The sequence below is a fragment of the Pelophylax lessonae genome, assembly GCF_965119305.1.
Source record: "Pelophylax lessonae genome assembly, chromosome: 3".
Taxonomy (NCBI): Eukaryota; Metazoa; Chordata; class Amphibia; order Anura; family Ranidae; genus Pelophylax; species Pelophylax lessonae.
Window position 1 is genome coordinate 67,260,474 of NC_138770.1, and position 17,587 is coordinate 67,278,060.

At 46.6% G+C, this 17,587-nt stretch overlaps 1 protein-coding gene across 1 annotated transcript in view; it reads left to right on the plus strand.

The window, feature by feature from the left end:
* The window catches only part of LOC309550883 (uncharacterized protein), a 51,888-nt gene that overhangs the window by 17,180 nt on the left and 17,121 nt on the right, over positions 1-17,587 (plus strand). The window contains exons 2-5 of the mRNA XM_082251259.1: positions 3,459-3,685; positions 5,473-5,599; positions 10,794-10,886; positions 11,083-11,199. Of these exons, the coding sequence (XP_082107385.1) occupies positions 3,459-3,685; positions 5,473-5,599; positions 10,794-10,886; positions 11,083-11,199 (564 nt within the window). The remainder of the gene's footprint in view (positions 1-3,458; positions 3,686-5,472; positions 5,600-10,793; positions 10,887-11,082; positions 11,200-17,587) is intronic.

Consider the following 17,587-nt stretch of genomic DNA (forward strand, 5'->3'; position numbering starts at 1 on the left):
TCGCAGGTTGCACTCGGAACCAACTGCGGTGATTCTTGTGGCACCGGACTGGCCTCGCCGGTCCTGGTACGCAGACCTCGTAAATCTGGCAATCGACGTCCCGTGGCGTCTGCCTCTTCGAGAAGATCTTCTGTCGCAAGGACCGATCTTCCATCCTGCTTTACAGTCGCTGGCTTTGACGGCCTGGCTGTTGAAACCGAGGTCCTGAAGAACAGGGGTCTTTCCCCTGAGGTCATTCACACCTTGATCAATGCGAGGAAGTCTTCCTCGGGGAAGGTTTACTACCGTACTTGGAAGGCGTATTTTGCCTGGTGCGAATCCAGGGGTTTCTCTCCTACCACTTATTCAGTGTCTAGGGTATTGTCCTTCCTTCAGACGGGTGTTGAACAGCGTTTGGCGCTGGCTACGATCAAAGGTCAGGTGTCCGCTTTGGCCGTTCTGTTTCAGCGTCCTGTGGCATCTAACGCTTTGGTTAGCACTTTTGTGCAGGGGGTACGTCATCTGATCCCTCCTAGGAAGGACCCTCTACCCCCTTGGGACTTGAATCTAGTCCTGTCTGTATTGCAGCGTGCTCCTTTTGAAAGGATCAGGGAGATCTCGCTGTCTTTGTTATCCAAGAAGGTCGCCTTTTTGGTGGCTATCACTTCGGCTCGTCGAGTGTCGGAGCTGGCAGCCTTGTCCTGCAAGTCTCCGTATCTGGTTGTGCATTTGGACAAGGTGGTCTTGCGACCTAACCCTTCTTTTCTTCCAAAGAGGGTTTCGGACTTTCATCTCAATGAGGATATTGTCCTGCCTTCGCTCTGCGCGAAGCCTAAGCATCCGACGGAGGTGCTGCTTCACTCCTTGGATGTTGTCCGGGCGATTAGAGTCTACTTGAAGTTGACGGAGTCTTTTCGCAAGTCGGATGCCTTGTTTGTTCTTCCGGAAGGTCCTCGGAAGGGCATGACGGCGTCGGCTTCTACCATCGCCAAATGGATCAGACAGACTGTTGAACAGGCCTATGCTTTGAAGGGGAAAGGTCCCCCTGTACCTGTGAAGGCGCACTCTACCAGATCTCTGAGTACGTCTTGGGCCTGTCGTCATGGGGCCTCTGTGGCCCAGGTATGTAAGGCGGCGACTTGGTCGACCGTACACACTTTCACAAAATTCTACAGAGTAGATGTTCAGGCATCGGCTGATGCTTCCTTTGGCCGCAAGGTTCTTAGTGCGGCTGTTCCCTAGAGCCCTTGTTGCGGGTTCTTTGACTGTTTGGGACTTTTGTTTTTTCCCTGGGTTTTCTTGCTCCTGTTGAGCGAGTGTTTTGTTCTTATGCCCAACTGGTTTCCTTCCTTTGGTAAGGTTCCTTTCTCTGATGGGGAGACGGCGTTGCCTTGGGCGCGGCTGCGTTCTTCCCACCCCTCATGTTTACACTGCTTTGGGACATCCCATTGGTGATGAATATGAAGGGGCGGCGACTGTCGGAGGACGTAAGAGAAAACGGAATTTTTGTAAAATCTTACCTGTAAAATTCCTTTCTCTGAGTCCTCCGACAGTCGCCGCCCCCGCCCCTCTTTTGGGGTTTTTCATGTACTCTCTACTGCTATTTCACTGAAACTGGTTTGGTTACAGGAAGTGGAGGGTTATGTACTGAGGGGACCACCCCCTGGGGGTGGGGATATGTTAAAAGTCTTTTGTACTAACATATTCTATTGCCTAGCTACTCCTACAGATAAGAGGACATAACCCATTGGTGATGAATATGAAGGGGCGGCGACTGTCGGAGGACTCAGAGAAAGGAATTTTACAGGTAAGATTTTACAAAAATTCCGTTTTTCTTGGGCTTAAGTGGTTAACACGATTAGCTAACACAATGTACCATTACACCAACACAAAATGGGCCTCTGTACACCTCTGTAGATATTCCATTAAAAATCTGCCGTTTCCAGCTAGAATAGTTATTTACCACATTAACCTTGTCTAGACTGTATTTCTGATTAATGTTATCTTTATTGAAAAAACAGTGCTTTTCTTTAAAAAATAAGGACATTTCTAAGTGACCCCAAACTTTTGAATGGGAGTGTACCTTTTGTTAAGCTGATCCGATCTGGTCCCATACTAAGCTGTCAGTGGCTTCTTCTCTGTGGAGGCGGGTGCAGAGGAGGCAGCCGACAACGGAAGCTCCATAGTATCTCTATGGGTGACATCACTCCCCATTAATTTCACAGCCGTTGTCGGCTGTATCCTCTGCAGAGCTTCCACCCCTGGAGGCTGGATCAGATCGGCTTCAAAAAAGGTATGTCTACTGATTTCTTCTTTACAGGGCTAGATAGGTTAGTCTAAGATCGTGGATGTCTGCAGTGGTGTATTTTGGTTTTGTGCTGCCCTAGGCAAAACTAAAATTGGGTGCCCCCCTCCTTTGTAAATTTGCCCCACTCCTTTAATGGATGTGACTCCTTCCAAAATTGAAGGACTACAAGTCCCAGCATGAACCCCTGAGATCTCACAAGAGGGGGATGATAGAGAGAGGGAGGGATGAGAGAGCGAGAGAGGGGGGATGAGAGAGAGAGAGGGGGGATGAGAGAGAGAGAGAGGGGGGATGAGAGAGAGAGAGGGGGGGGGTGAGAGAGAGGGGGGGGTGAGAGAGAGGGGGGGTGAGAGAGAGAGGGGGGGTGAGAGAGAGAGGGGGGGTGAGAGAGAGAGGGGGGGTGAGAGAGAGAGAGGGGGGATGAGAGAGAGAGAGGGGGGATGAGAGAGAGAGAGGGGGGATGAGAGAGAGAGGGTGAGAGACAGGAGGGGTATGAGAGAGAAAGAGAGGGGGGATGAGAGACAGGAGGGGTATGAGAGAGAGAGGGGGGTGAGAGAGGCAGCTCTAGCAACCAGTGTTCAATAAAGTCTCAGGTGGGGGGGGGGGGGGGCGACTTTTTTGCTGCCGCCCTGCAAAGTGCCGCCCTAGGCCTGGGCCTTGTTGGCCTAGGCCAAAATACAGCACTGGATGTCTGTAGATGTAAAGATTTTAGTGTTAGGGTAAATTTCACCTTTAATGGCCTTGAAGCAGACCTTTCATGCAAAGGGAAGGTCCCCGTCGCTGCCTTGCTCCCACCACTCATACAAATAACTGAAAATAAAACAATAAAGATTCCACAAGAAATATTATACAAAAATTAATCACTTTGGTCCCTGCTTCTGCCATCTGCTGGTGACGTCCTTAACCCTTCCAGGTGCCTCCTGGCCACTTGAAATCACATAAGAATGCATTCCTCCAATGAGCCTCCACAGGAGGCAGCAGTAATGATGTCACCTGTGCCTACCGGGAGAGAGGTGTTTTTGGTTAAAAAATGTTTTATCTTTTGTTTGGGCGGTAATGGAGCAAGCAGGAAGCAGATTTATGATATTGATGTATGTGTGTCAGCATCTTTTTCTGTGGTGTATCTTGATCTGAAGCAATCCTGCTCACTAATATCACTCTTTCCTGAAAACAGAAGAGGACTCGTACGGTCAGGACGATTCATCGGACACAGAGGTCGGGTACAAAGCTCTGGAGCTTCGCAGATTCGGTACCAGAGAGAGACTGTCAGAGAGCGACAGAGCCATTCCTTCCGCCGTTGTTGGCAGCCCCAGACTCACCAAGATTAAAGAGGAGTGGGAGCCAGAAGAGGTGTCGGCCCAGGGAGTCAATGTGAGGGAGAAGGGCGCCTTCCCGGGACAGGTGAGTGGTGATATTGGACTCCTGTGGATACGCTCAATGTCCATTTGGTTTCCCAGGTTCAGATTGTCCACACGTCAATGGTCTAGGCCAGTGTTTTCTAAAGCATGCCAAAATATTTTTTCTTTGCTAGAAAGGGTGTTAGGCAGACCATCCATGGTGCCATTTTCTGGTAGTTGCAGGGAAAAAAAACAGAAAAACGCTCAATTTCCCTAACCCAGTCAGTGTTGATGGGAGAATCCCTCCTACTGAGCTATTGTGTTTTGCTCCCTCCTCACTGGCTGTGATTGACAGCATCAGGAGCCAATGGGGAGAGAGAATGCACATTGCTGGATCGAGATGAAGCCCAGGTAAGTCTTGGGGGGGGGGGTTGCTTGCAGAAGGTTTTTTACCTTACTGCATGGAATACAGTAAGGTAAAAGACCTTCTGACTTTAGAACCACTTTAAGTTCTCAGCATCTTTCTAGTGCCGAATTTGGGAGAATGCAATGATGGGGTTGTGTAGTGAGGACACTACAGTCATTCAGTGAACTTGCGAGAACTGAGCATCGGGTCACATGACTTGAAAAAAACCCTAGACCTAAACAAGCATTTAACCCATGCAGGGTTATTTTTGTTTTCCCCAAAGTGAGGCTTTAACCACTTCTGGACCGGGCCTTTTTCTGACACTTGTTTACAAGTTAAAATCATTTTTGTTTTGCTAGAAAATTACTTAGAACCCCCAAACATTATATACGTTTTGTTAGCAGAGACCCTAGAGAATACTTTTTTTTTCTATTAATCTTTTTTTCATATGTTTTTACACTTCTTTTTTTTTTTTTTTTTAATGTTTTGATCAGTTTTATTCCTATTACAAGGAATGTAGATATCCCTTGTAATAGAAATAAGCATGACAGGACCTCTTTAATGTGAGATCTGGGGTCAAAAAGACCTCACATCTACACTAAAAAAGGAAAAAAAAAAAAAAGTCTTATTTTTTCATGATGAAAATAATGGGCTCTTTAAATCCGTTGCTAGGGAGCAATGTATGATGTTGCTCCGGTCCTCCGAGGCCATAGAGTCGAGTCAGGGCAAAACTTGCCCTCACTCGACTTCCTGCCTAAGAGTGGAACTGACCGGATTGTTTTCCCCCGCTGCCGGCGGGTCCGGTAAGCTGGGAAAATTACCGGGGATGGGGGGGGGGGGGGGGGTCACCTCTCCCGCTGCCCATAAGGGTGATACCGCGGCGAATACGCTTCTGGGACCACCCTTATGTTAAAGTGGACCGCCCGCCGTTTAAAAATAAACCGGGGTTATGGCGGCTATCTGCTACCATAACCCCCGTATTTAACTTTAAAGTACCAAGGTAAATACACGGTGGGTAGTCTGTAAGTGATTAAGGCACTCTGTAGCTCTCAATAGGACCAGGTGTTGTCACCAGAACTTTTTACCGCGATATCTTAGCAAGCAGAAGGCTGTGGAGGATTTGATGCCATCTGTGCCGTGTGGATTATCTGCTTGCTGATGGGGAAACATTGAAATACTTGACAATAATTCCATTTTAGAAGTTTAAAACTGACCAAGGTTCATATAATGGTGGTAAAACAATCTTCAGTAGTTTGGTACAGGGGGCTTATTATTACTGGTACAAGAAGTCCCCTGGTGGTATAAAGCTTGTATGATGTGCATATACAGCGGTTTTACTTGACAGTGGTGTGTTATACTTGTTAAAGTGGTACGTTCTCATATTGGGGGGGCGGTTTACACTTTCTGTTGTCTAATAGTTTTGTCATTTCTTTATTGCGTACCAGGGATCTGTGACGTTCCATGATGTGGCGGCCTGTTTCTCAGCTGAGGAGTGGGGTGCGCTGGAGGACTGGCAGAAAGACCAGTATAAGAACGTGATGCGGGAGATCCACTCTGCCCTGGAGGCAATGGGTATGGGGACATTGAAATGCCTTTCCTACCTCTAGCAGTTTTTTGTATCTGTAGTTGCACCTTTGTTAACATCAGGTGGGGTGCAAGCTTAAAGTGCAAGTCCATCCTAACACTAATATTCCTTTATCTACAGACATCCACAATCTAACACTAACTTATCTAGCCCTGTAAAGAAGAAATCGGTATACATATTTTTTGAAGCCGACCCTATCCCACGCTTAGCTGTCAGCGGCGGCTTCACTGTGGAGGCGGGTGCAGAGGACACAGCAGACAACGGAAGCCCCATAGTAAGTCTATGGGTGACGTCACTTCCCCTTCATTTCACAGCCGTTATCGGCCATGTCCTCTGCAGAGCTTCCACCACTGGAGATCGGATCAGCTCGGCTTCATAAAAGGGATGTATGCTGATTTCTTCTTTACAGGGTTAGATAGATTAGTGTTAGATCGTGGATGTCTGTAGATAAAGGGATTTTAGTGTTAGGGTGGACTAACTTACACTTTAACCACTCCCGGACTGCCCACTGTAGATATACTGCGGCAGGGCGGCCACTCTGCGACAGATCAGAGTTGTATAAAGTATTCGAAACCCATACTTGAGTAAAAGTAGAAGTGCTTGATCAAAAAGTGACTTAAGTAGAAGTGGAAGTGCTCGATCAAAAAGTGACTTGAGTAGAAGTACTAAAGTATTCAACATTTTTTGTACTTAAGTATTACAAGTAGTTTTTTTTTTTAAATGTTGCTCCTCAAGTACTAAAAGTAAAAGTACCAGTAGTTTTGAAAAAAAAAATTGCTACTCAAGTACTGAAAGTAAAAGTTCAAGTACTGTGTTATGTAGTTATTAAAGAAGTCAAAAGTTTGAACATCATATTGTTTTTTATTATTTCAAATGCAGCTTTTATTTAGGCTCCGTTCACATCTAGGCGTTTTGGGGAGTTTTTCTGCTCTAGGATCAGCTCTCAAAACGCCCAACAAGACAAATCCTATTCATTTCAATGGCCCCTGTTCACATCTGAGCGTTTTGACGCTGTATACAAAACGCCCAACGCTCAAAAAAGTACATGAGCTTCTTTTTGGGCAGATTACAGGCGTTTTCCATTGGTATCTATTCAATCAAAAAACGCCTGTAAATCGCGGTAAAAACCGCGCGAAAACGCTACGCTCAGGTGTGAATGTAGCCTTATACATACAGTAGCATTTATTTTCGTATGCGCTGATAATACACATGTTTTGAGCTTCATGAAACCTGCCATCTACTGTTCTGGCAGTGGTAATTTTTATAAATGTAACGAGTAACTATGCAGCACAAAAAAAAAAAATATTGGAGTAGAAGTATTGAAATCATTGAAAAAATGTAGTGAAGTAAAAGTGAAGTGACTCCCAGCCTGCCATCGAGCGTTAGCAGGTTGTTGGTACGCCCAGGCCTCGCAAACCACAATGTCCCTGGCTTCAGGGACGAGCCTGCGAAGTTGCTATCTTCGCCGGGATGTCTAACTGCGGTATGCCCGTGTGTTGCTAGCGTCCCTTTCGGCTGACGGTACCACCACTCAGAGTGGGAGGTTTCCTGGCTCAGAGCGGTGCCCACGTTTGCTGGACCGGTGAGTACCATGCTACCCCTCTGTCTCTGAACATGTTTGTTGGGGTGTGTATGTGGGCCCTCTGTTTTTGGGGATGACAGTTAAGTATGGGTTCTGTGATGTCCCCCTCATGGCTGTAGGTGCGGTCCCTGTGTGTCCCTTCCCGGTCCCTGCGGAGGCGCTGCTCCGGTTTCGCCGCAGTGTGGGGGGGGGGGGTGCGGTGGTCTCCTACGTCCCTGGGGTGCTTGTGGTACTCGGTGGGGGCCAGTGCATGGTGTTTTGGGGCCTCAAATAGCGCTAAACCGCGCGGCTGCCATTTTGGGTGTGGGCAGGCTGTTCGGCCTCATAGTGTGGGCAGCAGCCATTTTCTGTCATCCTTTTGGCGCTGATCAGGCGCCATCTTTAGTGTGGGCATGATGTCCTTTGTGGGCAGCGGCCATTTTCCCAGAGCTTTTCTCCCATAGACTTCTATTGGCAACCATTTTCTTGTGGCTCAGGGCTGGTTTTACCTCTAGGGGCGTGAGGTCACTTCCTCCTTCCCTGCAGATCCTCAGCAGCGTGGGCAAGTATAGCACACTGTGGGGGGCTTTTTACTGTATTCCCTGGCCTGCATTCCTGCTAGCATTCATTTTTGCAGTTTCCTTGTAGCAAGGGATTAGGTCTGCATTTGCGGTGGGGACCGCGGGAATCGCCGATTTAAAGGGCCAGCGTAATTTAAATTGATATTGCTATTATGGAGTCCCAGGATAGCAAATTCCCCCCAGATCTGGTGGAGGGTTCAGGTACTCCTACCTCGGAAGGGTACGGCTGCGTCTGAGGCAACCATTTCTAAATGGATCAGACAGACGATTGTGCAGGCCTATTCGATTAGGGATCAGGTTCCACCTTTTCCTGTCACAGCGCACTCTACCAGAGCGATTAGTGCGTCTTGGGCTTTCCGCCATCAGGCGTCAGTGACTCAGGTGTGCAAAGCGGCGACCTGGTCGTCCGTGCATACCTTTACCAAGTTTTGTAAACTTGATGTGTTGGCATCAGCACATTTTTGTCCGCAAAGTTTTGAGTGCGGCAGTGCCTTAGGGGAGACAGGGTTGTTTTTTGCCTGTCTCCTCCTGTTGGGGTTTCTTTCTTGTTTGTTTTCCTGGGTTTCGCTCCTGTTAAGCTTTCTTGTTGCCCAGTGATTCCTTTTCTGGATCGGAAAAGATTATTTTCTCTGACCTGGGTGCTGCGTTGCCTTTCAGACGGTTACGTTTTCCCACCCCTCACATCTACACTGCTATAGGACCTCCCAGGCGAGCAGATTGTATGAGTGGGCGGCGACTGTCAGAGGACGTAAGAGAAAATAGAATTTTTGTAAGAACTTACCGTAAAATTCTTTTCTCTGTCCTCTGACAGTCGCTGCCCCCCACCCCTCTTTTGGGGTTCATGGATCTCTATACTGCTTGCTACCAAACTGAATTGGGAATGAAGCTAGCTGGGGGTATTTACCAAAGGGACAGCCCCCTGTAGGTGTGTCTATACAAAGGTTTTGTGATTATTTCTAACAAAATCTTCTGCCTAGCTTACTCCTGTGGAGAAGGCCAATACCCAGACGTGCAGATTGTATGAGTGGGCGGCGACTGTCAGAGGACTCAGAGAAAATAATTTTTCGGGAAGTTCTTACAAAAAATTCTATTTTTTCTCTTTCATTCATTGACGGACACAGCTCCCGATCTTAATAACCATTGGGTTATACTGCCCCCTACAAGAGTAGGACACTAGGCAGGAAAAGAATCTGGCTACGCCTGTGGGTAGTTCCTAGGGGTATACTCCCTCTCTCTGCTATAGTTACTCAGTTTTTTTCTGCCTAGTCAGGAGTAAGGCCCTAGTTCCTTGCTGGGATCTTTGGTACTGGCAATTTTTTCTTTTTTCTCCTGGTTTTTTCCTGAGAGATCTGCAATCAACTGCCGGACTGGGCGACGGGCTGTATAATATACATCCAGTGGTCACCACCCCAGTCTGACTAGCGAGCGCGTGCAGAACTCAGCTCCGCGCTACGTCGAACGCGACATAGCCCCAATGGACGGGAGCTGGCCTGCGAGTTAAACGCCTCGCGAGGTTACATACGACCAGGTCTCGGCCTGAGTCACAGCGTCCCTTCTGGCCGACGGCCTCCCATTTCAACGGCGAGGGGGTTCTGTCTGGAGCGGTGCCCGCCTGGTTCCTGGTATGGTGAGTAGCTGTCCACCCTCTCCACCTGGAGGGTTTTGGGGTGGGCCCCTTAGGATGGTCGGACCCCCGGGTCCCCCTCCTTCCCGCCAGGCATCCCCCCCTCCACTTATGCTGGGGCTGTGTTTTGTGGTCTGGTCCACCTCCTGGGGTGGGGGCAGGGCGCTCTGCTGGTCATGGGTCCTGGGGGGGGGGGGGGTGCACTGCCGATGACCAGACGATTGGCTGTGTGGGGTGGGGTTTTACCTGGTGGGGGCTCCTGCAAAGGGTCCCCCATCCTGCCCGGGCCTGTCCTTGAGGCTTAGGGATCCCTCCTCGGTCCCTGGGAGCCTCGTGGTGCCGCCATTTTGCTGTAGCCTGTGTGTTTCTATGCACAGTGGCCATGTTTGTGTAGTCTGGCAGCCATTTTGCGGTAGTTTGCCATTAAAAAAAGCGGCAGCCATGACAGTGGAGCCCTGGGGGTGTGGCAATTTCGGCGGTGGGAGCCCCTCCTCATCCCCTGGTGCTTACTCCTGGATATTTTCACTTCCTGATCACCGAACGTGGAGTGCAGATTATCCTGGTGGCTGCAGGTGCCTGTTTCTACTGGGTTCTCTACCTCTTTGCTGAGGATCGTTTGGTGCTTTGTGCCTGGCGATCAGGTGGTTCTGCCGCCAATGATGTGAGGGTTGTCCCTTTGTAGTATTTTACACTTTTTGTGGGGGTCCCCTGGTAACTTATGGAGCCTTTGGAGCACATCTCCCCACCTGATTCCCTCTCTGAGGCTGGTTGGCCCTCTGGGTCCCAACCATCCATTGATGCACTAACAGCGGTCCTGTAGTCCTTTATGTCCTGGGTGGAGGTGGCTTTCGGGCGACTGGCTAGCAAAAAGTGCCCCCCGCCTTCCCCTGCCTCATCTGTTTCATCAGATCCTGAATCTGATTCGGCCGCCGTGGACGTGGGTCAGCCTGCTGGGTCTGCGACCATGCGCACAGAGTCCTCCGATAGTGAGGATGATTCCTCCACATCTGGAACCATGTACGAAAAGGTGCTGGTGGAAGCACTGATTGTATTGTGCGAGACCCTGAACATGGACATACTCCAAGAGATTTTTATAGACCTGGAGACTTGCTGCAGGAGATGGAGACTACGGTTATGTTGGATGGGACTGTTAGGAGATTGCCCTTACAGCCCTTTTACATATGAGTGGTCCCAGTACTGTTCTCAGGGGTCTGATGGCTGCACAGTATGCTCCAAAGGGCCACAGGTTGGGCATCAAATATCTAGTGGATGCATCGTCTCGGGAAAATTGTAAGAATTGAGGACGGTCAATGTAAACTTGACTGTTTTCTTCCTCTGGTATATGATTTATTGTGCTGTTGAGTTGCCTAACAGATTTCAAAAGTATAATTTTTCAATGTTTGTCTTGTATCCAGGTTACAAAATTGTGAATGCAGATGTTCTACTGAAGATTAAGGATGAAGAGTGTGAGAAGAAGAGCCTGGATAATGAGAAGAACTCCGCTCCAGGTTAGGATTTCCCCAGTCACCTGCTGGAACTGCTTGACGCTGACACTGAGATTGTCTATCTGGCTTCGGGGTCACCTGTGTGATCTGTGTCTGCTCCTGATAATATATAACATTGCGCTAAAACAGGCCAACTTTATTTCATGCCTCTTTGTTATCCACTGGCTAGTAATTCTCCTTGTCTTCTTTTGATTTGCAGCCTCCGACAGAACCATCAGCCCTGACATCTTACTTAGGATAAAGCACGATGAGGTGCCGGATTGGAGGGACATAGAGGAGGCGGAGAAAGAGGAGGAGCTGGATACCTCGAATTCCAGTGAGTGACCGCCAGTGGAGCAAAAAGTGTTTTTTCTTTGTTGTTCTGTATAGAGTTTGGAAAGATGAGGACACTTTCCTCATAGCAAAAGAAATACCATTTACTGTAAATCCATAACCATCACCATGAATATAACAAACCGTTTTTTGAGGGTAGGTCCCTTTTTATTAGGGAGTTTTTGTTTATTGAATAGCTGCATTCAGCTTGCAACTACAGCATCCCTTATAACAGGGGTGTCCAAACTATTTTCAAAGAGGGCCAGATTTGGTGAAGTGAACATGCGTGAGGGCTGACCATTTTGCCCGACATTCTTTGGACCATTAAAATTGAATGCAAATTAACCACTTTACCACTAAGCCTATTTTTGACATTTTTTGTTCACAAGTTAAAACCAGTATTTTTTGCTAGAAAACTACTTAAAACCCCCAAACATTATATATATATATATATATATATATATATATATATATATATATTTTTTTAGCAAAGACTCTGGAGAATAAAATGTCGGTCATTGCAAAATTTTTTGTCACGCGGTATTTGCGCAGCGGTCTTTAAAACGCCATTTTTTTGGAAAAAATTAGAAAAATCACATTTCACTGCATTTAAAAAATACTAAACAGTAAAGTTAGCCCATTTTTTTTGTATATTGTTTAAGATGATGTCACGCCGAGTAAATAGATACCCAACATGTTACGGTTTCAAATTGCGCCCTCCCTGTGGGATGGCGACAAACTACGGTCAATAGAGATCTCAATCTGCGATGCTTAAAATTTATTTAACGGTTACCAGTTTAGAGTTAGAGTGTAGCTCTTTTTTTTTTAATTATTGCCCACGCTCTGGCGATCGCGGCGATACCTCACATGTGTGGTTTGAACAGCGATTTCATTCGCGGCTCGACTTGCGTATACGTTTTTTTTTGTGCGCGAGCTAACAGTGACGGGGGCGGCTAAATTTATTTATTTTTTTTTTTTCCTATTTATTTTTTCTTTTTTTTTAACTTTATTACAGGTTTTTTTTTTAAAAAAAATCTGATCACTTTTATTGCTGTCACAAGCAATGTAAACATCCCTTGTGACACCAATATGCAGTGACAGGTACACTTTATGGAGGGATCGAGGGTCTAAAAGACCCTAGACCCCTCCACTACACTTCCCTGTATGCAAAACGCCGAAAACGGCATTTTTGCATACAGCCGTTTTTTAAATCTGCCGCCTTTTGCAGCACAGTAACCCGGAAGTGACGTCATGGACGCCGCCTCCGGGTTACGTCATCGGAGACCCGATCGATGCCGTTTCCGGCATTCATCGGGACTCCATCCAGCCGGCGGATGTGCCGGCTGGGTGCTCGGGGCTCCCGGTGGGACGGGAGCCCCGAGCAAAGCCACGGAAGGCGGCGGGAGGGGGGGGACGTCCCCTCCCGCCCCCCCGGGTAACGATCGAGCGGCTCCCGAGCCGCATCGGTCGTTACCGACGGAAAGCCGACCGTCGGCTTCAAACAATGGTACCGGGATGGTGTCTCTAGCTAGAGGCATCATCCCGGTATAACCCCTTAAAGTCAGCCGACGTAGGTCTACGTGGCTAGACGTTAAGTGGTTAACTATTTTATACAAAGTTTATTGCAAACGGCATACTTTTCATTTCATCACATGGATGACAAATCTAAACAGGTGTTAATCACTCTTCCTTTTATATCTGAAGGCCAGATGAAAAAAAAAAATCCAGGAAGCTGAAATATATGTCAGGAACATTGTAAAGTACATTACATGTTATTAGTAATAAAGGTTGTCTGACAACTTTTAGGTTAAAAAAATATGAACAAGAACATAACATCAAGTATACATGTTGTGTCCAAATATATTTATAACCGATTTAGACCAACTGACATTAACTGAGATTTTACAATGTATTCATCTCAATTCGGAGCATGCGGGCTCTCTAATCAGTCACACAAGGGTTAACCACATATAAGCGCTATATGAACCCACCAATGATGATTAATGATGGCAGCCAATGTATTTTTCCAAATTACCTGTGGGGCCCTATTAACCACTTGCCGACCGGTCACGTTGACCGTACTGCGGCAAAGGCTCGCTCCCGCTGTATTCAGTCACAGCAGGAGTCGGGCCAGGGGAGGAGCGGCGGTGACTACCGCCGCTCTTCCCCGATTGCCGGGGATCGAGTGTGGAAATCCGCCCGCTTGTGTAAACAAAGCGGGTGGATCTCCTAAGTGACGGGCAGGGACAGATTGCAGGATTCAGCATAGCTGAACCTGCAATCTGTGCCTGTGTCACTCAGCCCCCTCCCCCCACACACGTTAGTAAGCACTAGGCATACATTAACCCCTTGATCACTAATAAAAGTTAACCCCTTCCCTGCCAGTGTCATTTTTACAGTAACATTGCATATTTATAGCACTGATTACTGTAGTAATGTCACTGGTACCCCCAAAAGTGTCAAAAATGTCAGTCAAGGGTCAGATCTGTCCGCCGCAATGTCGCAGTCCCGCAAAAAAAATCGCAGATCGCCGCCATTACTAGTTAAAAAAAAAACAATAAAAATTACATAAATTTCCCGTAGTTAGTAGCTGCGATAACTTATGCGCAAACCAAAAAATCGCTTATTGTGATTGCCAAAAATATGTAGCAGAAAAATTTGCCTAAAATGTAAAAAAATTTAGATTTTAACATTGGGGGGGGGGGGGGGGGGGCTTTCATATAAAACAAATGTGAAAAATAGTTATTTTTTCAAAATTTTCACATTTTTTTTTTATTAATATCACAAAAAATAAAAAGCGCAGAGGTGATCAAATACCACCAAAAGAAAGCTCTGTTTGTGGGAAAAAAGGACGTAAATTTCGTTTGGGTACAGCGTTGCATGACCGCGCAATTGTCAGTTAAAGTTGCACAGTGCGGGAATCGCAAAAAGTGGCCTGGACGTTGGACAGCAAAAACCTCCGGTGGTAAAGTGGTTAAAGCGACCCGCGGGCCGGACTTTGGACATGTCTGCCTTATAATGTATGTAACCTTGAACCAATCACAGTGTGGCTGGTACGAATTTCTGTTGAGGATATCTCCCCTGTTTTCCTGACCCAGTAAGGCTAGGTTCAAACCTGTGCGTTGTGTGATTGATGTGTTTTTTCCAGCATATTTTTTTTACACGTTTTTGATGGTTGTGTTTTTGTTTTTTGTTTTTTGGCTAATAGGAAAGTATGACAGTTCTGTTCACGTAGTACACTCTCTCTGGCAATCAAGTTGCATCAGTCGAATCAAAGTCGTGCAGGAACCTTAAGGCAAGCCTATGCCAGGTGATTTCCTGGTGATTTGCTGGCAGCTTGATGCAACTTAAGTACTATTTTGATGCGACTTCGAAGCAAGGGAGGGGCTACACCGCAGGGAATGCCTGGGTTATCTTCCTGTAGTGTCGGATCCAAATCACATCAATATAGACGAGGATCCGACTTGGATATAACTTCTATTAAAATCTATGGGCACAGGTCAGATGGAAGTCACCTTGAAGTAGCACAGGAACATTTTCCTTTTCTAAAGTCGGAGCGACTTCAGTAATGCTAATTAAGATCGCTCTCATTGACTAACATGGGATTTCACGTGTCATTGACTAACATGGGATTTCACGTGTCATTGACTAACATGGGATTTCACGTGTCATTGACTAACATGGGATTTCACGTGTCATTGACTAACATGGGATTTCACGTGTCATTGACTAACATTTCATGTGTCATTGTTTAACATGGGATTATTATTATACAGGATTTATATAGCGCCAACAGTTTGCGCATCGCTTTACAGTGTGGTGTCATTGACTAACATGGGATTTCACGTGTCATTGACTAACATGGGATTTCACGTGTCATTGACTAACATGGGATTTCACGTGTCATTGACAAACATGGGATTTCACAGGTCATAAGACTTGGGGTCTCACAATTCAGATCCCAAATTGCGGCAGTGTGAACTGAGCCTTATGTGTCCAAGGTAGCATGGTAGGGTTAAGGGCTAGGGTTAGAGTTAGCGGTAATCGCTAGGGTTAGCATTCTAACCCTAACAATTACCGCTTAGCCTAACCCTAATGATTACCACTAATCCTAGTCCCTACCCTAACATGCCACTTTGAACACATAAAGGTTCCTGCATTACTTTGATGCGACTTGAGTGCCAGAGTGTGTAAAGTCGTATCAAAGTCTCAGTCCATTAACAGAACTGTCATACTTTCCTATTAGCCAAAAAAAAAAAAAAAAGCATAAAAAAATGCAACACTTAGATTTTTGGTGCGAGTCTATTGAAGTCTATTACATGCAAAACACAATCTACTGCGGTAAAAAAAAGTCCCTGACTCTTTCCAAAAAAGCACATCAGTTAAAAACGCACAGATGTGAACTAGGTCCATAGGAAACCATGTTAAAGTGGAGTTCCTCCCTTAAGACACTTTGCCCCATCTGCCTGCTCTTTCTCACCTGAAAAATAAATGGATAATCACGATTTTTTTTTCTTTACTTACCTTGTTTTCGAAGAAAATATACTCACCTTACTTCCTCTTCCTCTCTCTGCGGCCGCGGCCCGCGCCGTCACTTCCTGCTTGCATTGATTCCTGGGAGCTGAGCGTCATCGCTCCAAGGAATCAATGCGCCTGCACCGGCCCCGCTCGTTATGTCTGGTGCAGGTGCATCATTCCCTGCTAAACAGCTTCTGAGCATGCCCAGAAGCTGTGCAGGAATGACGTGCCTGCACCGGACATGACGTGCAGGGCATTCTGGGACAAAGAGGACACTGAAGAGAACGCTCTGGCTTCAGCTGCCCACACCTGAGATGGCAGCGCTGGAGAAGAATTTTTCAAGGTAAGTATTTCTTCTAAAAGGTAAGTGCGACCCGGGACAGTTCAGAGGCTAGCCATTGTGGAATGTGCTAGCCCTGACTGTCCCGGGGGTATTTTTAGTGAAAAAAACTTTCCGAGGGTGGAACTCCGCTTTAAATGGACTGTAGTGCGTTTCTGCAAAAGGCATAGGTGTGAACCAAGTGTAACAGGATGTCATTGGCACAGGAAGTTAGGGGACATCTTCAATAACAGGGCAAAGATTATAATATAATCTGAATAATGCTCCTGTGCTCCACCTGAAAGGGATAATAGTTGGTGGGATTTTCAGTTAACCCCGTCTTCCTGCCACCCCTCATCCATGGAAATGAATATCTCCTTGTCTAGTTCCTCATGCTTGACTTTAAAAAAAGAGAAATCTATGGGCAACATAAAATATATTATCCTTTTAGTCCATTGATGAGCACAGGAAGTCTGAACCTTTAGGTTATACTGCCAGCTTCAGAAGGATTGGACTTGCTTTGCTGTATTAAGACAAACGTTTTTATATTTATTTTGCTAGCACCTTTTTAATTCAGTTAAGACTCTTCTCTTTTATATCGCTGCTGGAGCTGGTCTCTGATAGCACCCAGGAGGTTTTTTTACCTTCATGCATAGAATGCATGAAGGTAAAATACCTTGAGCCTTTACAATTACTTTAAAGGAGCCCGTTTCAGCTTCTATTGATGCAGTGCACACCACTCTGAAACTAGAGGATCAGCCTATTGCTTCTACCAGTGTTGTTGGGTCAATTAAAACTCCTAAAGCCTCACAGACATTTCCTTTGCACCTTTTTGAACCTTTTTTTCTGTGGTGATTGGAAACATCCTGACAAGCTGGTTGCTTCCCCAAATGCTTATTAGCCTCATTTGTTCAGTGACCCTCTGGTGAAGGTGCTGGCTCCATGTGCTAGCCATGCTTCATTCTTGTGGCATCCCTTTGATAGGCTGACCTGGTATGACTTCTAGGAGACCTTTCATGGGCTTTTGAAGCCCAATTTCTAAGGGCATCGCTGAGCCTGTGATTGCCAATATGTTATAAGCTACTTTTACCAAAATCAGTCATCGGAAAGGATTTGGAAGGCACACTTCACTTGTTGGGAGTCTTGGGGCTTCCACTCCAGGAGTGATGAATTCTCTTCTTTCTGCAGCTGGATCTGGAGCAGCGTGTTGATCTCGGCATTGTTCAGGGTTAGTTTTTTTGCCCGATCTATTCTTTTTCAGAGACTGGTGTCCTCTCACTTTCTGACTAAGACCTTGTTCCCTCTGCGATTTGAACCAATTAGCAAAGGGGTCTGCAAACTTTCTAAACAAAGGGCCAGTTAACTGTCCTTCAGACTTTAGGGGAGCTGGACTAGGGCCAGTAGGAGTAGAAAATGTCCTGGCGTCTAGTGGGAGTAGACTAGTGCCCCATTGTTGGTGTCATTGGGAGGACTAGTGCCCCATCGTTGGTGTCAGTGGGAAGACGAGTGCCCCATTGTTGGTGTCTGTGGGAGAACTAGTGCTCCATTGTTGGTG